Source organism: Nannospalax galili, unplaced genomic scaffold (genome assembly GCF_000622305.1).
Source record: "Nannospalax galili isolate Female #2095 unplaced genomic scaffold, S.galili_v1.0 scaffold846, whole genome shotgun sequence".
NCBI lineage: Eukaryota > Metazoa > Chordata > Mammalia > Rodentia > Spalacidae > Nannospalax > Nannospalax galili.
This window is the reverse complement of record NW_008356458.1, coordinates 1,136,649-1,161,503: the sequence shown is the minus strand read 5'-3', so window position 1 is coordinate 1,161,503 and position 24,855 is coordinate 1,136,649. Positions and strand designations below refer to the sequence as shown.

The 24,855-nt window shown below is 38.9% G+C and overlaps 1 protein-coding gene across 1 annotated transcript in view; it reads right to left on the bottom strand.

Annotated features, from left to right (window-relative positions):
• Positions 1-24,855, bottom strand: part of Cntn4 (contactin 4) — a 1,122,320-nt gene that overhangs the window by 248,702 nt on the left and 848,763 nt on the right. The window contains exon 9 of the mRNA XM_008854554.1: positions 246-443. Coding sequence (XP_008852776.1) covers positions 246-443 — 198 coding nt within the window. The remainder of the gene's footprint in view (positions 1-245; positions 444-24,855) is intronic.

Sequence of the window (24,855 nt, the reverse complement as noted above, 5' to 3'; positions counted from 1 at the left end):
TGTTATTTATAGTCACCTAAATCCACATTCCATTCCTGTTGAGATTTGCAATTAGATTTCTAATTAGTTTTCCTAAATGGATTCACAGGTTTATTTCTTACACAAGTGGAAAAAAAATATGGGTACCAAATATAGAAAGTATTAAACTTTAATTTAAAGCTTCATGTATCAATAATATAATAACTTTCTATACACTGCCTTTGATCCCCATAAACAGAATTGACAATTCTATGTAGGCAACTCACCATCATTTCTTAGTATCAGCGGTGTGGGTGGCCCCAGGACTTTGTGATTCGTCACAGTATTGGTAACTACACAGGTATAATTCCCAACATCTGATTTTTCTACTTTGGCAATATACAGATTCCCAGTCTCTTGAGAAACGAAGCGACGATTATCCTGATAAGATGGGTACTCATTGAAGATCCAGGCATAGCTCAGCTCTGAAAGTAAAAGAATCATCATTACAGATCTGTCCTTTGGCCCTGGGACTTTACTGTATTTAGAACAGAAATGATCAAGTGAAAAATTTAGATTGCAGAGGGAGGCGGATCTCTGTGAGTTTGAGGCCAGTCTGGTCTCCATAGTGAGTTCCAAGTCAGCTGGGGCTGCAGGGAGACCCTGTCTCAAAGACAAAAACAAAACAAAACAAAACAACTTAGATTGCTACTCCAAGATGTTTGTTACCCTGTAAAATATAAAGAAGATACACTGATGGTCGATTCAGAAGGGTCCAGCCTCTCTAAATCAAAGGAATGAACAGTGCAACGTGAATTAAACAGATGCTCATATTGAAGGCCCAGAGAGCACAAAGCCTTAACATGGTGATGTGAGAAGCCATGCTGGAAACTACAGATCATCTCCCCATGGCAGACAGTGATCTTTGCAGTGCGCGTGGTGTCACATGCTTGCACAATACTCTGTGCTTTCCAATGCATTTGATCATTTTTCATTAACTCAGAAGCTTTGACACAAAGGAGTGAAGTAATGAACTCAGACTTTTTATTTTGAAGAATTTCATACATGAACATTGTATTTGCATCATTTCTATCCCCCCATGTTCCAGCCCAACACCTCCAATGCCCCCCAACTCCCTCTCAATTTGTCCTCCTCTTTGATTACTATTATTACATTAGATACATTTATAATACCATTGCATATATATTTTATATATATATATATATATATGCATGTATACATAATGCACTGAATCCATTTAGTGGTGCTCATATATACCTGTGTTTCAGGATGTCTACTTAGGATTAGATAACATCTATGAACTCAAACTCTTAATTCTAATTAGAGACAGAATAATCCTTGAGACTCAATCCATTCTTTATCCAGCGTCTTCCCCTCTCAACCCATATTCTACACTCTTCTTATAAGACTGAATATGTCTCCAAAATTTTAGTGAAATAGCAGTCAAATACCGCAGTTTTTACTCACCAAACACACATTGACTGACTAGTTAATCATTCCACAAATATAAATCTGTTCCTCAAAATATAGTTGAAAATATATACTCATAAGAACTTACCCAAGAATTCATTCTAGTAAATGTAAGGAGCAGTTCTACCTAGAAATGGTCTGAAGACCATTCTTGGTTTTCTTAAGACTTAGGTAAATGTTTTGTGAATGAATACATGAGCCTATCCTTTCAAATTCAAAGAACCCTAAATGACAGTGAATTTCTCTAACAGCCATCATGCTGCAAAGATGTCAAACTTCTTTGGTTCCAGGCATCTACCAGGCCTCTGTGTGAAGTGTGAACTCCAGATATGTCCAGAGCCCAGAAGTAACATACTGGCTACTGATTGTTATTAGCCAAAATTACTTTTATTTTTAAAAAATTACTTATTTTGGGAGGAAAGAGAAACCTAAATAGAGAATCCCTAGTTTTAGAAATATGTGGCTGAGTTTCTATGCCATTCTTTAATGTGATCCTGGTTAAATTCGAAATGCATGAAGTGTCCTTGGAAAATGGCAGAAAGGCCACTTGAGTTTTGTAAAGAGAACACTAATTACTGTGAAAGGTATTTTTGCTGTTTAATCCTTCAATGAGTCCCAACAGTAATTGACCTCAACCACTGAATGTGCAACAAGAAACATGTTTTGCCTTAATAACCCATTGTTGACATACAAAGGAGGGGTCAGGCAGACTGCTTTTCCTTTATCCCAGAATTACAGCATTTCTGCATACATTATTTTAGAGAGATACAATTACGCTTACGAGAGAAGCTAATCATTTTATGCATAAGCATGTAATTAGAAGTAACCCTATCCTGATGTCAAGAGTGCTTCTCAGTGTTATGTAGCTGTTTCCTCCCATTTGAAACATTCCATCCCAGAGGAAAGCTTGTTAAGACTCACAAGACTCACAAAGTAAGGAAATTTCTAACTCTCTAGGAAGTTCCTGAAACTTACCAGACTCTCAAGGCCCTCCCCAGAGCTATATAAGCCAGAAGGAATGTGGAGAGGAGACTCTGACCTGTGGAGCTGCCTGTAAGGGATCCAGGGATAGAACTTTTTTGAGTGGCCACCCATATAGGGTGAACTTTTCAGAGATGCAGCTGCTTTTGAGTCGCCCATGTTCTTGTAAGTAACCCTTGACCCATACTCCTCTAACTACCCCAATAAGCTTATTACTTCTTGACACTAGACTTGGGTGAATTACTTCTTTGGTCTATCATTAGTGATTTATCTGAGGTGAATTGGGTTGTTGTTTTCTGTTTTGCTTTGCATCTGCCCAGGAAATGTCACACAACACTCAGAAACTAAAATCTGGGTTAGGAAAAACCCAGATGATAGGTCATTAGGAAGCATAATCTGGCATGGACACCTTCCAGTAAGAGCAAGATTTGAAAACGATAGCATGGCAGACAGTGAACCCTGTGCTCAGCTCTACAGGAGTTTCAGACAAACCCTGTCCTCTCAGTCCCTCAGTTTTCTCATTTGGACAAGAGCAGGCCACTCTCTACCCTCTAATTAGCTATGAAAGAAGTTTAAGTATAAACTAGTAGCTTCAAAGCCATAAGGTAGAAGTAAAAAAGTAATTTACTAGAACAATAGTAATCAACTCACAGTTCTCCAAGACAGTTGCAATCAAACATAGGAAACCGTAATCTACCCCCAGGAAACTGTTATCCACCCCCTGCTCTCCCTGTTCAATACATCTTTCAAAACTGTTAACAGTAGCTGTGAAGGCCTCTGAACTCTAGAGGAGGAGTCTAACAACCAGAAAGCAGAAATTAGAAGAAGGCCATCTACTCTGGTATTTTCTAGTCAAAGGGAAAGCATCTAGTAGACAAACACACTAAAGTTAAAATGTAAACCTGGGATTAGAGAGATGGCTCAGCTGTTAAGAGCACTGGCTGCTCTTGCAGAGGACCAGGGTTAGGTTCCCAGCACCCACATGGTGGGTAACAACTGTCAAAAACTCCAGTTCCAGGGGATCCAGTGTCCTCCTCTGACCTCTGAAGGCATTGCACGACACGACTGCACTTCCATACATGCAGGCAATACAGTCATACACATAAACTATAAATAAAACATTCAGGTTATGTGTATGAGTGCATTGCCTGCATGTCCTGCAATGCTGCGGAGGTCAGAGAGGGCTTTGAATTCCTCTGGATTTGGAATTAAGGGTGGTTCATAGCCACTTTGTGGGTGCTGGGAATCGAACCTGGGTCCTCTGCAAGAGCGAGCAGTCAGTGCTCTTAACCGCTGAGCCATTTCTCCAGGCCCAAATAAAATATTTTTTTAAAAACATTTTGTTAGGCATGATGGTGCACGCCTTTAATCCCAGCACTCAGGAGGCAGAGGCAGGCAGATCTCTGTGAGTTCAAGGCCAGCCTGGTCTACATAGTGAGTTCAGGACAGCTGGGGCTACAGGGAGACCTGCCTCAAAAAGACCAAAAAAAATTTTTTTTTGTTATGTAAACCTGTGTTACATAAGGGAAGTCATTTAAAGTCTCTTTCCTTCAACTTCTTTTTTTAAAAAATATTTATTTTTAATTGTGCATGTGTGTGTGTGTGTGTGTGTGTGTGTGTGTGTGTGTGTGAGTGCAGTGCTGTGGAGGCCAGAAGAGGAGGTCAGATCCCCTATAGATGTAGTTACACTTGTAACTCCAATATGGGTACTGGGAATTAAACTTGTGTCCTCTGCAAGGACATGCTTTTAATAACTGAACCATCTCTCCACTCCTGCTTTGAACTTCTTAATCCAGAAATTGGTGATAATTTGAATTGGAATACAGGAATACACATTGATAATGACTGTATGGATAAATTGTTGAATCATGTCGGAGGACTGTAGAGATTTTGGTGACTAACCTGTTCTTCGTCAACTTATTATAAAAGTAAAAATATTTATTTTATTAATATTTTTAATTAGCATACAAATTAATGGGTTTCTTGATGCCATTTTCATACATATATGTCATTATCGTTTGCTCATAATTAGCCCCCTCCCACAATGCCCTCACATTTCCCTGTCTCCCTTTAAAATGTGTGTTCAGTAGAGCTAGGGATGTAGACCAGTTGGTAAAGTGCTTGTGCCTGGTGTAGTGGTGTACTTCTTATCCCAGTACCCAAGGTCTGGAAGAAGGAGGATCGGTAGTTCAAAATTATCTTCAACAAGCTCAAGTCAAGCCTGGAATTCATGAAACTCTGTCTCAAAAAAAAATGTATTTAGCTAACACACCATTTGATTTATTTATGAATAGGTTAATTTCTTTCCTTTCATTGTGTTTGTGACTTAAGTGCTTTTGTGCTTTCATAGGAGACACAAATAGCTCTAAGTGCACACTGCAGCATTTCCCAGAGTGTGGTGCTTGAATAGAGCTCCTGGTTCTCTATGCTCACCACCCCCAATTCAAAAGCTCACATGATCAAGGGCCTTGGTAAACTTCTTCGTCTCAGGACTGGCAAGATACTTTAATAAACAAATAGCCTTTGACATATTCTAGACAGTGTTTACTCACCCAAAAGTATTTGTATTTGATCATGCAATGACTACTCTCATCTTTTGCATACCCCCTGCACATAGATACACACACACGCACACACACACACACACACACACACACACACATTTCCACACATGGAAAATTTTCCTAAAACAGTATCTCACAAAACTTAGCTTGGAGAAAACCAAATTAATTCAATTAGCTCAATTACAAAATAGTATAATAAAAAATTATTTAATATATTCATTTAGCATTGGGAAAGCTATTATGTAACATTAAATAGCACAACATGAAACAGCAGACTATAACAGTAATGCAGTAAACTTTTCAAGATACTAGAAGAAAAGATTCTGAAAGTTTTTATCACAAGGAAATGATAAACCTTTGAGGAGATAGATGAGGTCAACCTGATTCAAATTTTATGTAATGCATATATGCCTTGAAGTTTCATTCTGCTGCATTAGTTTGCATAATATTTATATTTTTATATATCTGTTGAATTTAACAAAAATAAATGAACAAAAATCAAATCCATGTAGCAAATAGAACATATCTTAGTTTCTTTTCCTGCTGCTGTGATAAAACACATTTGACTAAAGTAACTCAGGGGAAAAGGGCTTAGTTCCACTCACAGCACATCATGGCAGGGAAGTGAGGGCAGCAGGAGTTTGAAACCACCTGTCTTAGCACATCCACTGTTAGAAAGATGAGAGAGATGATTGCTTGCGCTGATCTCACTTTCTCCTACCTATAGAATCCAGGAGAATAGCCAAGGAAAATGGTATCACCCACATTGGGCAGGTCTTCCCAATTCAGTTATCCTAATCAAGACACACACACACACACACACACACACACACACACACACACACACACCTTAACATGCCAGAGGCCAATCTCCCAACTCTTAGCTGATTCTAGAGTTTTGTCAATATCAAAGTTCAGAGAACACTAAAACAAAACAAAAACAAACAACAATAAAATACTCTACCCAATTAAATTATAACCATGCACAAGCCAAGTATAATGGTTAACATTGATTGCCATCTTGATAGCATCTATAATCATGGCTCTGGGTATGTCTGTGGGGGATTATTAAGATTAGGTTGAGTGAATTGGACAGACACATTCTAAATGTGGTCAGTACCATTCCATGGACTGGGATTCTGGACTGAATAAAAAAGGAGAAACTGAGTTGATCACAAAATACTCATCTCCCCCTGCCTCCTGACTGTGGATATAATGTGACCAGCACCTCAATCTCATGCTGCTAGGACTTGCCTGTCATGATGGACTTTATCTGGAAACTGTGAGTCAAAATAAATCCTTCTCTCTTTAAGTTGCTTTTGTCAGGTATTTTGTTACAGCAATAACACAAGTAACTAATACAGAAAAGTGGTACTGGGAGAAGGGCCATTGCTGTGATAAGCCTGACCATATGGTTCTTAGGCCATTGGGACCCATTTGCTTGAGGAATGTGGAAGAGTTTGAAAATTAGAACTAGAAATGCCATTAAATACTGTAAGCAAACTGTAATTGACTATTCTGGTGGGAGGAACTACAGCACTCACAGAAATGCCTGGTTCATCAGATTTCAGAGGAGAATAAGGACTCCATTATGAACTGGGCTAGAGGCTTGTGATATTTAAGGGAAGAATCTGGCAGCATTCTGCTGTGTCCTGGGAACTTAAGCAAGGCTGAATTTAATGATAATTGACTAACTTGTTTGGTAGAGGAAATTTCCAGACAGAATAGCATTCAGGCTATATCCTGGTTACTCTTCACTACTCTGCTTCAGATCTGCTCTAAGAATGACAAGTGGATTAAGAATACATAAAAACATGCAGTTTGTCCTGGAAATGAATGTTTAAGGTTCCAGATAAAGCTGGTGCTGAGAAAGTAGCTGCAATTTTTAAGAGATTAACATTATTAAAGTAAAACTTCCTCCAGTGTATGGGGACAGTAGAAAAAGTGTCCTGAGAGCAAGACCCTCTCCATTCAAGTCTCTGTCTTGCAAAAATGCAAATTCATTTGAAAGGCAGAGCTTAAACTGGGAAGGCTGCCAGAAGCCTTCCCTGCTCTTTGAAAATAATCACCTAAGAAAGTGATCCCCCAGGGTCAGCGTACAAAGACACATGGAATTGTGGTCCATGGGGACCAGGCTTCATTTGGAGCTGGCAGAAGAATTTACTATCATTACCCACATGGTACTGATTTTTTTGGACAAGAAAGATGCAAAATTGAATGGGTCATAGAGTTTTGTGTCATGATTCCAGAGAACCACTGAGGCCAGGCAAAGTGTCCAAGGGGAGAGTCCCTGAAAAATGGTCCTTAGGGGCTAGTGCATGAAGCAATGAAGATGATGAGACCTAAGTTATAATGGAGATCTCAGGACGTTGGAGATTCCCAGATCATTGGATAGCCACTGAAGAACACTGCAGGCATGGAGTGGAGTTGAACCAAGAGAGAGGCTCCAAGAGCTATAGGTATTAGGGATGGAGAAGTGGGCTTACCCAAGCTCTTAGGAGGTCAGATGATTCCATCAGATGGTGGACGTGGAACTATAGGATTTGGTGTTTGCCCTGCTACATTTCAACCTCGCTTTGGTCTGATCTTTCCTTACTTTGCTCCCAATCATCCCTGTTTGAATATAAATCCTTATTCTGTGCCATTGTATATTGGAAGTATATAAATTGTTTTTACTTTATAGGAAATTAAATATTTCATTGAGTCTCCTATGAGACTTTGACATTGGACTTTTAAACAGTCAGAATTGTTAAAGACTTTGGGGACTTTTGAAGTAAGAGTGAATGTATTTTGAGACTTCAGATGGCCATGAACCTATTGGAACAAAGGGTAGAGGGTGATGGCATAAAAGAAATGTGCTTGGATGTCAAACTGAGAAGGGGTGAACTTGTGATGCTTAATATTGATTGTCAGCTTGACAGGACCTAGATCACTAAAGAGACAAGCCTGTGAGAGAGTGTCTAGAATAGCTTACTTAGGGTGGTAAGACATTCTTTCAACAATGATGGTGCCACTTCATTGCTGAGATCTTGGACTGAATAAAAAGGAGAAGCTGAGCTGGGTACAAACATTCATCTCCCTTTGTTTCCTGACTGTGGATGGAATGTGACCCGCTGCTTCAGATTCCTGCCACCATGCCTTTGCTGCCATAATGGAATGTGCCCTGGAACTATGAGACAAACAAAAATGCTTTCCTTTTATGTTGTTTGTTTTTTTTGAGACTGGGTCTCCCTGTAGTCCCAGCTGGTCTAGAACTTGCTATGCCATTCTTTGATCTCTCAAAGATCCATCTGTTTCTGCTTCCAGAGGGCTGGGATTTAAGGTATGTGCCACCACACCTGGCTAACTCCTTTCTTCTTTAAGTTGCTTTGGTCCAGTATTTTGTCACAGCAGAGAGACAAGTAACCAACATACCAAATAATACTCACACTTTCATATATTGTACATTTGGACTATGTCCTCAAGGTCTGTCACCAATTATTACATCTAGGGAATCAAGGTATTCAGTAATAATACTTTCTCAAGTTGTACATGACTAAAGGTGAATAAGTTGCCATTGTTGTTTTTGGTACGGGGATTGACCCTTGTGCCTTCTTCATGCTAGGTAGACACCATACCTGAGCTCTGTTCCAGCCTGTTTTTACTTACAACTTTCAGACAAGGTCTCATTGTTTCCCCTGGCAGATCTTGAACTTATCAATCGCCTACCTCAGAATCCTGCGTCAATGGGATTATAAGTGTACACTACACTGTTGGTTCTATCTTGTCATACTCTCTTACCTAGTCTGTCTCTCAGGGATAAATTTTGCCTTCTGCCTTGACTTCAAGATTTCCATGAACTCTAATTGGGAAGCTGTATCATATCAGGAGGAAGAAATACTGTGTGTTTATTTGTATATAGGTCTAGGGCCATCAGATGAAGTAGGAGGAATAGAATCCAGTAACAACATAGTATCAAAGCAAGAGAAAAGTCTATTAAAGAGAAAAAGCACCAACACATCACTTGTATTTCTAGACTTGGAGGATAGGAAAATTCTGAGGCTTAGAATGATCAGAGTTGGGTGTCAGTAAGTGACCAGGTAGACAATGACCTTGTGTTTCTGGCTATACTCCCATTTCAGTATCTGCTAACAAACAACAAACACCTTTGGCATTTAAAAGTAAATAACAGTATTGCTACACTACTCAACAGATGATATAGATTTCCCTGAAGAACCCAAACCTATTTTTATCAGAGCAAAACATTAATCCATTGGGTTATATGAAATGCTATCAACATTCTAAAAAATAAAGCCAAGTAAATAAAAGAAAATAAACTCTTGTGTGCTACAATGAGCAAAAAAATATATCCCACTCAGTTTGATTTCCTCAGGGACTTCCATGCAATATTTATACGTACTCAAACTTGACAGATTTCTTTTGATAAGTTTTCACACACTAATTGCTCTGGAAGTGACAGACAGTTTCTGTCCCATTGGCAATTTGTAACAACTGAGTAAACAGATACTTGGAATGCAATATATTAAATAGATTGTGAAACTTCTGATGCTCAATTGAAAATATAGAGACTTGTTATAATATGATACTAATTAAGGCAGAAAGACCTAGCAATGGTTTCCTGATTTGTAGCATTCCAAGCAATTGGAAATTAACTAGATCTTCATTAAAAAGTTCTTTTATCTATATCTCTAAGCCAAGAATAAAGTATGTTTGGCTATTGTTTTTAGAAAAGAAACTAGTCAAGCCATTTTCAAATATAGGTGCTCACTGAGCAAAGCCACCTTATGTGAATGGGTTCCCTGGTTGGATACTCTTGGCCTTTCTGGACCACAGTTTCTTTCTAGAATCATATGCTTTATTATATCAGGTTCTATTCAAGCTGCAATAAAGATATCATTTTTAAAGATTCTTTCTTGAATCCTCAGTTCTTAAATAGGAAAAGATTCTTATTCTAACCTCTTCAATTTTACAGATCCAGAAAGTAAAGTCTAGAGAAATTCATGAATGCAGTACATTTGTTGCATGGCATGGATGAGAATGTGGGGATGACTCAGTATATGAAAGGTTGGCTTTGTTAGGATGCCATGCCCTCTTCTAAAAATTTACTTTGGAGTTTGAAGTGGTCTATTTTCCATATGTCTATTTTCCAAACTGAAGGAGTAGAATGAGTCTCTACATCTCATCCATCATTAAAATGTCCTAAATTCCACATAAATGTAATCAAATCCAACATCCTCAGTTGAGAAAGGAAGTGAGATCCAAAGAAACTCAGTAACTTCCTAATAACCATACAGGTATTTACTGGCAAATTCAAGAAAAAGAATGGGGTGGGGTGGGGCTAGAGAGTTGGCTCAGCAGTTAAGAGCACATCCTGCTCCTTTTCAAAGGACCCAAGTTTGATTCCCAGCTCCCACACTGGATGGTTTACAACCATCTGTAACTCCAGTTCCAGGGGATCCAACACCCCCTTCTGGCCTCCCTGGGCACATGTACCTATTCAGACACATATAAATAAAAATAAAATTTTAAAACAAGAAATAGAATGGACAACATAATCACACACAAACTGTTGCTTGTCTGGTTGAAGTTGTACAATGTTTTGTTAAAAAGATACTAGAACTAATAGTTGGGAGACCTGAATGTTATCTTTGCATGTAACCAATTTTGATTTTCACAAAATTTTAACAGCATGAGGAAGTCCCGTTAACTTTTGTCAATTCTTGCCTTCACTTTTGCACAATGTTTATGAGACTGAACTTAAACTGAGATGTGATTCTATGGAAATAAATATGGAAAATGTATTTGAAGTAATTCACAAATGAAATGGGCAGTGTAAATGCATCCCTTGGTCCATTAGTTAGTCAAACAGTTGTTGGGTACCAACTGTTTACAAAATCATTGTTCTTTACATTTGCATGGACAACAGTGCTGGCAAATATTTGGTGTTGAGGAGAAAGTAAGGGGTTTGGATCAGTTAGCAGCTTTCCTGAGCAAAGGAACAGGTGGTATAACCACAGGGGAAGATACTTGGATTGGGTATCAAAAGATATGGATTTGAGACTGTGCTTCAGTGCTTATCAGATGGAAAGCTCTTTCTTTTCATGCTTTCATCTGAAAATTAGTGTAATAAAAGAAATATCTGCCCTACTTCAAGACTTGCACTGGTCAGCACACAGAGTAACATAAACTTTTAAAGATTGTATAGGACTGTCCTGCAAGTCAGACAGAGGCCATCTTCCTGAGCTTAGCTGCGCCTGTTTGCCACAGGTCCTCACATCTGGGCTTGTTGACTGTTCAGGTGCATAGAAAGTCGGACAGGGAGAGTCAAGGGTCTCTCACCTGAGTATCCAGCCGCACTTCCAGCCAGTGATGAGCAATTTGGCCCTAGTTGTGTATAGCCTGGGGGAGGTGCTAGATGGTAGAGTATATAGGTTGGGGAAGCCTAGGACAGGTTCTCTAGCCATTTTATATTGCTATGGGGAAGCTAGCACCCATGCGTGGGGTAAAGATGTTCCACTGCAGCCTTAGGGTGAGAACCCACACTCTGTAAGTAAACCCTCACCGATTGCTCTGCAAGTAAGCTCCCCAAAACTCATAGATTTCCCAGAGTGCTTTGTGGTGAAATCATACCTCAGCTTGTCATTGAGATTAAGGGAAGAGGGGTGGGTGTTGTTTATATACCCTCCCCAAGCTATTTTAGCCATTTTATAAAAAGGGAGATAAATTGTTTATCTTTCTCTGAATTTGGGAAAAGGAAAATGTTATAAATCATGAATAGCCTAAAAATTCATTAATACACCCCAAAAGAACTAAGGCAGAAACCCATGGCCTATTGAGCACTAGTGAGTAGGCTTGTTGTACAGCTAGCAAGAGAGTCTGATAATGTTACATGACAGATTTGTGAAACACCCCAAAAGTACCTCTGGGTGACTTCTTAATTATTCTGGAATACTAAAAGACAAAACAGTATGTGTCCTGTGACCCGGTGAACAATGCTTGAGGAAAAGTGTGGAGGAGAAGAGGGGAGGAGATGAAACCTGCAGAGGTAGAGAGAGAGAGGACCAACACTGTACCTTCATTAATTAGAAGGCAGACAGCCTTTAATGGCAGCAGTGACTGAAACCATGGATGTCACCGAGGGAACCTTTATTATGAATGCTCTGTGTCATAGAGAATTTGGTCAGACTGGTCCAAGCATCAGGCAGGACTGTTCAGGTTCCAGACACTGATGTCATTATTTATCAGTACTTGGTAGAGCAGGGGAGGCATGACAGATGTCTGTCACTCTGACTATAAGGTGCCACCACCATGCCACAGCTGAGGGTTATAATTGACTCTGCCAAACACAAACTCGGAGTCATTCTCAATATAATGCTTTAGGCAATCCTCCAACAACTTGCTTTTCATCTTCATAATACAGATTGATCAGGCTTCATTTACAAATCTCAAATCTGAAATGGTTCACAATCCCACTGACATGATACCACAATGGAAAATTCCATAGGAAACATTGGTTCATGCAAAAAAAAAATTGTAACCATTCTATAGAGTTTGAACCATGTGACTAAGGTACATATGAATTATAAGTGAGTTTCATGTTTAGACTTTGTACCTTATCCTGAAGAGATCTCATTATGAACACGGAAATATTTAAAAATTCAAAAGACTCTAAAACACTTCTCCTCCCAAGCATTTTGGATAGAGGATATTCAACGTGTACTGAGAGGAGCAAAGGAGTGGTGAGGCAAAGCTTAGATCAGCCTTGGTGCTAAATCTCACCCAACCTTGTGGCAAGCATGTCTAAAATTAAACCTCTGACTAAGGGCTTCTGCTTTTATTCGGCAATATTTTTAGTGCTGCTGATTACTCACTCAGATGCGGCAGCGAGAGTGTGGAAAGGCAGATGCCAAAAGCAGTATTTCCTAGTGTACAGGGTCCTCCAATATTGCTCTTGAATATGACTCAAAATTTCCCCAATTTTTTGTGTGGTTTTCTTGTCACTACTTTGCTGGAAAAATTGGGCATTTTTCTTGGAGGTAAAGATTTTCTTTAGAAATTTTGTGGGTAGAAGTAAGGAATTTAACTTGAAAGTAATTTACCACATTGATTTGATAAGTCAGATATGAGTATGTGATGGAAAGGAATACGATTCACATGAACTGTAAAGGCAAATGGAATGGCTTCAACTAAATCTTGTACTATAGCTGATTGCCTCAGGACAGACTCCTAGACTCTCAGGGTAGATTTGGGCTCTTGTTTGCTCTTACAAATATATCTATGAAAAAGCATAAGATAACTTTTTTCCATCTTCAGTCAGAAAGCTCTGCATTTCTCCATGCAAAGAAGGGGTGCGTGTGTGTGTGTGTGTGTGTGTGTGTGTGTGTGTGTGTGTCCAACAGGAAAGCATCTTTTTTGCTTGCATGGTTCCACTCTTGAGTGAAGGCTAGAAATGGAAGGCTGTAGCTTGACAAGTATGTGTTTTCTACAATTTCTGAATGTTTAGAAAATAATGAAAATGAAGTAGATGCTAGATAGTGGACTTTCCCAGAAACTTAAGCACAGCTCTTAGATATAAGTCCTCAAGAGCATCCAGGGGGAGAAGCACAGTGTCTGTTATCCTAAGTGGTCCTCAAGCCCAAGTGAGATCCAGAACTACGGGAGTGGCTTTTCCAACAAAGAAGACAGGGCCTGGATACATACTCACTTATAAAGATTTGGTTCTAGGATCCACATATGAGGGAGAACATACGTCAATTTTTTTTTCCGAGTCTGTGTTACTTCACTTAGTATAACAGTTTCTAGTTCCATCCCTTTACCTGCATATTTCATGATTTCATCTTTATTTACTGCTGAGTAGAACTCTGTTGTATAAATGAACCACATTTTCATTATCCATTTGTCAGTTGAAAGACACTTAGGTTGCTTCCATCTCTTAGCTATTGTGAAAAGAGCAGCAACAAACATGGGATGTACAAGTGTCTCTGCAATAGGATGAATCCTTTTGGTATATGCCAAGGAATAGTATAACTGGGTCAAATGGTAGGTTCATTTTTAGTTTTTTAAGAGTTCTCCACACTGCTTTTCATAGGGGTTGAACAAGTTTGCAGTCCCACCAGCAGTGGATGAGTGTTCCCATTTCCTCACATCCTCTCTAATATTTGGAATCATTTGTTCTCTTGATCTTAGCCAGTCTGACTGGGGTAAGATGAAATCTTAAAGTGGCTTTAATTTGCATTTCCCTAATTACTAGCGATGTTGAACACCTATTAAGATGCTTCTTAGCCATCTTTAGTTCTAAGAGTTTTCAGAACTCTCTGTTCTGCATATATCCAGACATAATTATAGGAACCAGGATAATGAATAGGTATCATGGAGGTAAGGGAAAAGAAAGAACCCGAGAGAGAAGAACAGTAAGAAACAGGTGTCAATAAGGGAGAAATGAATAAAAATGGGGTTATTTAAATGGGAGGTGGGAGGGAGGGTTATACAAGGAACCTTAGGGATAAAGGAGCTAAAGAGAGGTAGTACCATAGGTGATGGGTACTATCAAGGGAGAAATGGGGAAAATGGGGGCACTTTAAATGGGGAAACCATGGTGGTAGGGTTAGACAGTGAGACAGAGAGAGAGGAGAGATAAATAATGCCTAGCTAATTTAAAAAAACCAGAGGGAACCATATTAGTCTAACAATTTATGGAAAAATTATACATATATTATCTCTACATGAGTCCATGTGTATAGCTAAAGGCTACATAACAAGAAACAGTGCCAGACAGGAGATATCTTCCTTTGAGTTGTTGGCCAGGGTGGTCCAAGAGACTCCCAAACTTACTCAGGCAATTGCCACAGCCCTTGATGGCCTCCCAGAACTTGAAGTTAAGACCCTACTGCTAAAGACAGAACATACTCAGACAGGATTTGGAGAAATAGAGCTGCAACTAACCTGCAACAACTTCCCCTGAAGGCTAGCTCTCATAACTTTGGAGAGCACTATGAAGGTGATAAAGGAAAATATCAATGGATGATTTAGCCCTAGCTTCAAGACCAAATAACTACATCAATGGTTAGCACAGCATAGGTCATCGGTGCAGTAGTGGCACGCTTATCTTGGAGGCAATCAACAGCTACCTAATTTGACTAAACACCCACTCAAAGGGAGGAAACTCAAGTGTGGTAATATAACCATAACCTAATACACATAGCTGGAGTGGCCATAGATCTTAGAGAAAACCCCAAGACTGCTAGACTAATTGCTAGACTAATGTGATTTTTCACTATGTACAAAATATGTATCCTTATATTTACAAACAAATATCCCAGTTACTACTCATCAAAGAAGCTCATTTTGTATCATTCAGAGACTATTACCAAGTACCACAACTGGTCACACATGGACATTGTCTATGAATTGACTAGGCCTAAGTGACACATCTACAATGCAACCTAAGGCTCATGGAACATAGAACAGGGATAAAGAAGAGGACTCTAATGGACCTCTCAGTTCTCAGTAATGAAGCTCCCTCATGCAGCAGAGGGCCAGAAACATAAAAGGTCACAAATAGACAAAATGTAGAGATCAAGAGTCTACTGAACGATGGTCCTTGGACAGGGCACCTTTATTAAATGTCACTCATCCAAGGTTCAGGGACCATCTCATAAGAGGGGATGGAAAGACTGTAAGAGCCAGGGAGGAGGTGCAAGACCATATAGAAACAGAGTCCTCCAAGCTCCTGGGAGCCTGTTCATATGATTCTATGCCAGTGGTTTCAGCATATACAAGTCCCATGCAAACTCAGGCAGACAATAACCCAACATAAAACTGAGAAAATGAACAGCAGACCTCAATCTTATCTAAAGGAATGTTGGCAACTGATTTCTGCTAGATGTAGAAGAGCTGATCTTCCTAAAACAAGAAACTCTAGCTAGACTGACTAGACTCAGTGGATGGAGTTGAACTTGGGTACAGCTGGGGACACTGACAACCAAGTGGGCCTTAACAGGGATGACAGAGTATATTATGGATCCAGTGCGTGTGTGTGTATGGCGGGGGGGGGGGACAGGCCTACAGGAATGTGCCAGTGGGGATGGGGTATAAAGATGATTGTTTGAGCTGTTCTGTATGAAATACACAAAAAATTAAGTTAAAAAAAGAAATAACAAAAAAAGGTGTCAGGGCTAAAAAACAAAACAAAATAAAACAAAAACCCCTAAAAATGAACCTACCATATGACCCAGTTATACCACTCATTGGCATATTTGGCATATACCCAAAGGACTCATGGTATTATAGAGACACTTGTTTAAAAGAAAAAAAAAAAAAAGACAGGGCCCCATTGCCAGAGATTTTCATTCTGGAAGTTCAAATGTTATATTTCATTCTAGAAGTTCAAATGTTATATTTCTAGGCGCCTCCAGATCATGTGAATTCTGTGGGTGGATCTTGATACCACACTTGGAAAGACCCCTGTATTTAAAGATTTGAATAACTGAGGTTCTCATTCTATCAGAGATGCCTCTGGCAGAGATGAGTCGCCACTGAGGAGCAGGCACAGAATCTCCAATTTGCCACTCTATACCCCTCCACACTCCCAGGACTCCTAGGTAACTGAGTGTTTGACCCATGCTTCAGGGTACAGAAATAAAGACAAAGAAATGGAACTGACTCTTTACTGAATACTTCCATTAGCATGTGTGTATTCGTCACTTTTCTGTTGCTGTGATAGAAACACTGACCAAAGAGATTTATAGAAGGAAGAGTTTATTTGAGCTTACGGTTCCAGGGGAATTACAGTCCGTCATGGCAAGGAGGCATGGAAGGTGGAGGTGTCTGGAAGTGGATGGAGGTGGCTGGAGCAGGAGCAGCAGAAGCTAAGCTCTCACATCATGCAGGGGAAGGAAGCAAAAAAGAAACTGGAGATCCAGCAAGGCTTAAGAACTCTCTAAGCCCACCCCCAGTGACATGCTTCCTCCAGGATAGCCACACCTTCTAAAACCTCCCAAAACAGTGCCACCATCTGAGGACAAAATGTCCAAATACTTGGAGCCTATGGGGGACATTTTCATTCAAACCATCACAATGTGAATGGTCTTAGAAAATACAAATATAAATTAATGTGATTCTTTTGATTGATGAATAGAGTTGGTACTGGAACTTATTATAAGCAATCAACATTAGAGCTTTGCTTAACTGTGATGAAGAATAGTCCAGTCTGCTTGGTGTGGCCAAACCAATGACGTTATGTTACCTTGAACTATTTGTTAAAAATTTTGCATTTTAAGAAATCAAAGATAGCTTCCTCCTACATAGAATGCTTAAACACACTGCTGAAGTTTATTTTAGGAACATCTAGAAGCATGGATACAGCTAGAGTTCATTTTAAAAGTACTAATCTATTGAAATATGGGTATCCTTTGAAGAGCAAATGTAAAACACTTCAGGTAACATAGAAATATCAGATAGAGATATCTATCAAAGTTTAATATCAAGCTCCAGAAATAATACTGTTCTTTTTCTGGTAGTAGAAAAACAGAAGACAGCTGATAAAACTCATCCATTTCAACAATTCATACCACTTCTATACCCCTGATATTTTCATGGATGCACTGAGGCTCCATCTGCTGTAGAGACAAGAGCTCCAACAAGTCCCCAAGTGCTATGGATTTGTGTTTTTGAAACTTTCTTTACTCCCCCATCTTAGCATTCTCTGTCATCGGACTAAGAACATTGTAACAGTTATTTTCCTTATTGATGCAATAAAAATGTCTGACAAAAGCAACTGAAGGGAGAAAGGGTTTGCTTTGGTTCACTGTTTGAGGGAATAGTTCAACATGGTGGGGAAGGTGTGGTGGCAGGAGTGGGAGGCAGCAGGTCACATTGCTTCCACAGACAGGAATCAGAGAGAGATGAATGCTGACGCTCCGATGCTTCCTCTTTTGTATTCAGCTCTGAACTCCAGATCATGGAATGTTGCTATCAACATTTAGGGTAGGTCTTCTCATCTCAATTAACCCTAATAGGAACTCCCTCATAGACATGCCAAGAGGTTTGCCCCTGCCATGATTCAAGATCCTACCAACTCAATATTAACTACCACAAACATCTTGCTGTTTTACAACATTCAGGCCCAGCCACCTAGCATTGCCAGATTAATGTTACTAAGTGCATCTCTGAGTTAGTCACTTCTGTCCACACAAGAGCTCTATGAGCCCACACGGTAAAATGCATCAAGCTTATTTTCACATCCTTTAATCACAAAGCCTACATCATGTAATCTTAGTTTTCTGGAAGAGTACCCTTCAGGGTTTGCTGAGGAGCATCCTTTATCCATATAACACATCCTTCTGTTCTCAGAAGCCACTTTTAAGTGTAAAGATAACAAACAGTGGAGGGTTCTACCCCTCCCAATCTTGGCCTTAAGCACAGAGTTCAGTTTTCTGCCGTTCTTGGATTTGTACTTCCCCACAAAATTGTCTTTTCAGAAAGGTTAATACCACTATAATACCACTATGTAGAGCTCTATAAAGTAAAGAGGAAGAAGAGTCACTGATTCCTTGGGCCTGGGCTTTTTGGTCTCCCTGCCTCAGCTTAAGTAAACTCTTCTTAACTTCCAACTTCTACTGACCTCAATCAATTATTTTTGCAAATAGTCATTTTCTGGTACAAAAAAAAAAAATGTGGTCGTGCTCGACAATATAACTTTCGTTGCCTTTTATTCTTTTTGCCTGAAAGCAACTAGCATTTCACACATTAAAAGTCATGTATTTGCATGGCACAGTTTTTTATGTCATCTCTATATAACAGACTTCCATACTGCTTACAGAAAAGTATACATAAGGGAGTCACAAACGCTTCACGTTCATTTCTCCCATTCTATAATGCCCAATAAGCAACAACTGCATTGAACTGAACTCTAAATGTCAGAAGTATCCTGCAGCAACAATATAATTAACACTCTCCAGGCCAAAAGTGCTTGTGTTGAAGAAGTTCCCTGTAAATAAGCGGGCATGATATTTTCATTAGACTGCTAGTGGTAAATAGAAATCACTAAGATCAGAGAAAGGCAAAACGATTGCAATATCTAGCACTATCAAATGTCTAATATCTTTTTCCTTAAATACCCAACTTCTTCCTTTTTCCTAACTCTCTAAGCCAGTTTATACTGAAAAGCAGAAAGACCAAGCAGTGAGTCAATGTAAGTAAATGGAAGAATGAAACACGTGGAGATAATGAAGTCAGCCTACACAATGTCACTGAGGCTAAATGGCGTGTACTGATGACATTTCTTGAGTTATCAGAAGACACTGCAGTGACCCAGCCACATGCCAGCTAATCAAAGAGGCAGAAAGCCCTGGTTGAAGGTATTTCCATGCACAAAGAAGGTAAGACTATTTCCAGGAAGTCAGATTTCCCTTCTACTTTAAAAATTAGGTTACTTATAATAAGTACATTGAAAAATCCACAGCCTGTTTAATTCTTTACATTTTTCTTAACAGTTGTTACTTTTAGAGCTGGTATTTGAACACAGGGCCGTGTGCATGCTAGGAAAGGGATCTACCTTGGAACTACATCTCCAGCTCCTCAAGGATACTTATAACCTTCATGTCATTTGTTGCCACTAACAATTTTTAGAAATATGTAAAATAGGGATTGGTTCCACTGAGAACACAGAGGAAGTGAGATGCAGGTAAGAGGTGACCTCACAAATGGGATGAGATTTGGGGTTAAAGCAGACATCTCTTGAGAACCTAGAAAGATTATTTTAATATGCCAGAGACGATTAAAACTATAATCTTTAGCTTAACCCACCAGTGCCATGGTGGCCTGGGGTGACATAATGTCTGATTTGTTGGGCTTTTTACTGACGGGGTTAAGAGAGAGGGTTCAGCAAAATTCTTCACAGCACAAATGATACTTGGGAGATGCTTGGGATTTCAGGTAACCAGCTGACCTGATAAATCATGAGCATGAAACCATACATCTCACATGTATTGCCAGCATTTACAGGCACTTCCTAACAACAGGTTAAACCAATCATAGTGCATAGGAACTTGTGGGTTTTGCAGCACAATCAAAATCTGTCTTGCTACTTAAAGCTTAGCCATTTCTTGGGTGAAAGAGAATTATTCAATATGGAACTAAAATGGATACTTAGAAATGATGAATGATTTTGGATAAATGTGGAAATGTCAATTAAACTATAATTATTTACGTTTTTAAAGATTCCAAGCAGTAATATGACTAACTGAGGAAGCTTTCAAGTAGTAATATCAACTCCCACACAAGTCACCAACACAGAGCCTTTTCACCAGATTATTAAACAATTTCACACCCTCCTCCATTAAAGATGTGATCTGAAATTCAAATAATTGACATTCAGATTCTTAGCATAAATTAACTCTTGGCCAAATTTCCTGAAAAACACAAGTTTTCATTGTAACACTACTTTTCCCTGCATCTTGCCTATGAGCCACTATACTAATAAAAGTGTAAGGCCTTGTGGTCCAACACCTTCTGTTCTTCTTACTCAAAAGGCCTATTATTTATTTTTAGTTTGGATTTGTATAAGTTAAAGAGATAGTCACTGATCAAAATGCTTCAGTTTTGCATTGAGGTGCTGATGGTTAGGACCAGGCAAAAATTTCTTGGCCGTGAGTTAAGTTTTATGATGTTGTTTACCATGAGGGCATTTTCTCCTGTTCAGTCTTTTTGGTAAGTGTGCTGGGGATCAAATCCAGGATTTCACATGCCAGGGCATGTAAGGAAGGCCTTCTACCACTGAGTCACATCACAACCCACAGTTTTCTGCTTCTCAGCAGTGCTTCTTCAACTTGTTCTTGATGGTACCCTTTGTTCTCCCAAGACCAGTAAGAGGGATGAGGATGAATGAGAGGGAAAATAGGCATCTCAGTTCTTTTCCTAAGACAGTTATTGGTTCAGTAAGGATCATATGACATAAGACACCCAATCAGAGATTTTCAAAATTCATGTTGACCAGTAAAGACTTGTCCCCTCTGACTTTCCAGGCCATGAGAGAAAGCCCCCACCATGTCTAATGTGTCCTGACGAGGTGGTATGAAAGGGTAAAGCACAAACTCAGAGCTGACAAGTGGAGGGAATCAACAGAGGCATTTGAGTTCTTCATGAACTTACTAAGTTCTTCAAGAATTTAAAAACATTATTTTTTGATCAATACATTCTTTTCCTTAAATTAATACATTCACTGATTCACTAAAAAATAAGTTCTCTCAAATAATAGGTTTTGGTTCCCAGTGGTCAAAAGCATCTTAACCAACACAAACACATAACATTTTTGTTCTTAGAGATACCACACCTTTTCTCCATATTTAATAATCATACCTTTTACTATTAGTCATTTAATTTATACAATATGCCCTTTGGAGAGTATTTGTACATTAATCTGTCATCTACTCCCCATTTAAGGTTGTTCATTTTAAGAGTGGCCTCTTAGAAGTGGTGGGTCCTGCTATTAACCCTGGTAACACTTCTAAAACAAAGACTTGCAAGAAAATTGTCAGCTATAAGAAAAAGTTTCAGGAGAAAATAATGTCTACTGATCATAGATCTTTATCTGTTATCTAAGAAAAATCATGTTGGTTTTTAGAATAATTATCTTTATCTCAGTTTACTATAGTCAACTACTTGCCCTTGAATTTGAAGTTAGATATAGCTTGTCCTTATAAGCTAGCTTTTCCATAACTCTGTGAGTGATAAGTAACTTAACTTCTATCTAAGAGTCAGTTTTTCTCATTTGAAAAATGTAAATAATAATATTTAACTCAGTATGGTTGAGAGGGCCAAGAGTAAAGATGTAAATAAAACGTTCATTCTGATTAGTTAATTATCAGGGTCACACTGTAATTTAATAAACATTAGGTTTATCATCATATCATCAGTGAGAAGGTAAAATGATGAATAGAGTCATGTAATGAATTACATATTCATTTCAATACATTTAAAGATAAAGTCTAAATCACATAGTATGTTAACAGATCAGGATTTAAATGGATAAACCTACACACTACACTGGTATGTGAGGACAGAACTTATTTTCTGAAATTATTTTTACTTACGTTAATTCAATTGATCATCTCTATGAGATAATGCTATTTGCCATCCAATCACAAAAGTGGAGAACAGTGAGAAAAAGTGATGCATTAAGGCTTACCATTAAACAAAGTCAGATTAATAAATTAAATATGACCATATATATAATGCTTATTTTGCTAATACATAGAAGAAACAAAAATCATAAAATTAACAAGCTCTTTCACTTTCTAGTAACCTAAATATGACAGAAACTTAAGGATACAAAAACCAACTGAAGTTTCATATAATAAAAAAGGATACATTTGGAACTTAGTAATGAATTTGTGCTCAAGAGCTCACATATTACAGACTGTAGCTGCAAACTACTGTAGGAAATAGTCTAACACTTTCCTTTGTCTGAAGTTGGGCAAGTACCTAGAGAATGATAAAATATTTTGTTTCTCTCTTTCTGTCTGTCTCTCTTTCTCTCTCTCTGTAGGAGGAAGTGTGGCCTGAACAGCCAGCACATGCACACTGCAAATATGCCAAAAACATCTGTTTGAGTTGAACCTGTATTCTGCCAAAGGACATAGAGATGGCTGAAGCAAGATAGCTCGACATAGAGAGCCAATGAGGATCAGACACAACCCGAGAAGGCCTACTGGGGCCAATGGGACATTGGGAGAGGGGTATATAAGGCAGTCCCATATCCAAAATAAATGAGTTTGTAGCACCTCACCTAGTACCTGCTTCCACCCGACTCCCAGTGTCTGTGTGTTGACTCTGTGCTGCTCACCCCCTCCCAGCTGAGACCCTGAGTCTCCCCTAGGCAGGACCTGCAGGGAGACTGCAACATCTCTCCATCCCTCCCTTCATCCCTCCCCCCTCCCTCCCTCCCTTCCTTCCTTTGGTTAGTAAGAGATCAAAACAGGACTGACTGGCTCTCAGTACTTGGGTTTTTACCCACAGTACTTTTCTCATAGTGTATTTGCAGAAAGGGAGGAGATATCTTCTATATGACTCTGTATCCTTTGCTATTTCACTTAATCTCCCTAAGCCTCAATTTTCTCACACATAAGGAAGGCATAACAACCCCTACCCCACCCCAACTTCACAGACTCAATGACCAAATGAGACCATGTATGTGAAAACGATTTGTAAACAGTAAGGTATCAGGCCAAGGTGAAAAATCATTACTAGGCAGGGATTGCAAATAGATTTCGACTTGAGTACAGAGCTCTGCCTAATTGGTATTGGCTGTAAGGAATGCTGGCTGAGGGTTTAGAGGATGCACTAGAGCTCACAAAGAAATTAATTTGTGATGGCTACTATGGGAACAAGAATAGGCATCATCATGGAGATGAAGAATATTTAGGGTACTGCCTGAGTAAGTGAACAGTGGCTAGAATGGGGAAAGGAGAGCCCTGACTGGGTAGGCAGGCATAAGATCACGTTTTCACCTCTGTGCTTCCTGTAAAATTCTATACTGTGGATATTATTTTAGCCAAATCAGTGTGTTGTCATGAAAATAAAATTAAGTAATCTGTGTAAAAGAGTTCAGGAAGCCACAAAGGAGAATCTAGTAGAGATGAACATTATTTGAAAAGGAAAAAAAAAAGACATGCAGCCATTTCTTAGCACTGGAAAATACTTCCTTTATGTGGATGAGAAGAAAACTTAATTATCCATCTATAATAGTGAAAACAATACAAAACTGATATTCTTAACTACATGTCAGTAAAGCTACTTCATATCCACCTTCCACTTCTAGCATTTATCTGTCACTTTAAATTGGCTGTTTGACAGATGTTCAATAATTGACACAGCTTATCTTCGCCTCTCAGGCTCCTTTCCTACACAGTTGCCAGCATTTTCTGTTGCCACAGCAACTGTAAACATTAATGATTATTTCAACATGCCAAGGGAATTTAAACACATTCTTAAGAATTCCCTCAGGAAAGAAACAAATATTTCTACCCATCTCTGGTAAGATGGAAAATAATATATAATTTAAATTCCCTAGTTATTATCCTTATCATGGCTAATGCATAAACCTATTTCTATAGTTTTGCATAAATAATGATTTTCCTTCTTTCTGAGTAACTGGAAAAGTTTTTGACAACTGAGGAATTTATTTTTCTCCAATGTAGAAGGCAATGATTCATCTAGATAAAGAATAAGAAAAAGGGTATCTATTTTGAAAGGAAGCAGACATCACATGGTACTGAACATTACTTCACAAATCTGGGTGCTGGCTCAAGGCCCTCTGACTTGAAGCCTCAGAGATTGCAAGAGAAGCAGTGGTATATGATGGTATCTGCCCTCACCATTTATGTCACCTTCAGCTCTAATAAGCAAAACATGGATGGGTCAGTACTGTCACTTCTTTGAAAGTAAGCTCTCATCTAATTTGGGGGAGAAATGAAAATAAATGGAAAAAGCACAGCACTTTCTGCAGACATTTCTTTTTCTTTCTGCAGATATTTCAAGCTGGTGGCCCAGAGGCCAGATCTAGGAAATAACGGTGTTCTCTTTCACATGCTATTGTATAAATATTTAAGAAGTAATTGTTAACATTAAAAATGGAAAGACCTCATGTAAAATCCCATACTTATGTGCAATAGTAAGACTAGAAAATACTCTGCCTGAGTTTCTTCTAGGCAATAATTGAGGTGAGGTCACCTGTGGCTGGTTTGTTTGAAGGGGAATGACCATCTCCATCCACCTACATCACCTGATCATGTGAACTTTGGCCCGAACTCCTTTCACATACTACATATGTGCACGAAGCCATTCCTAACTTCCATCTATTTCA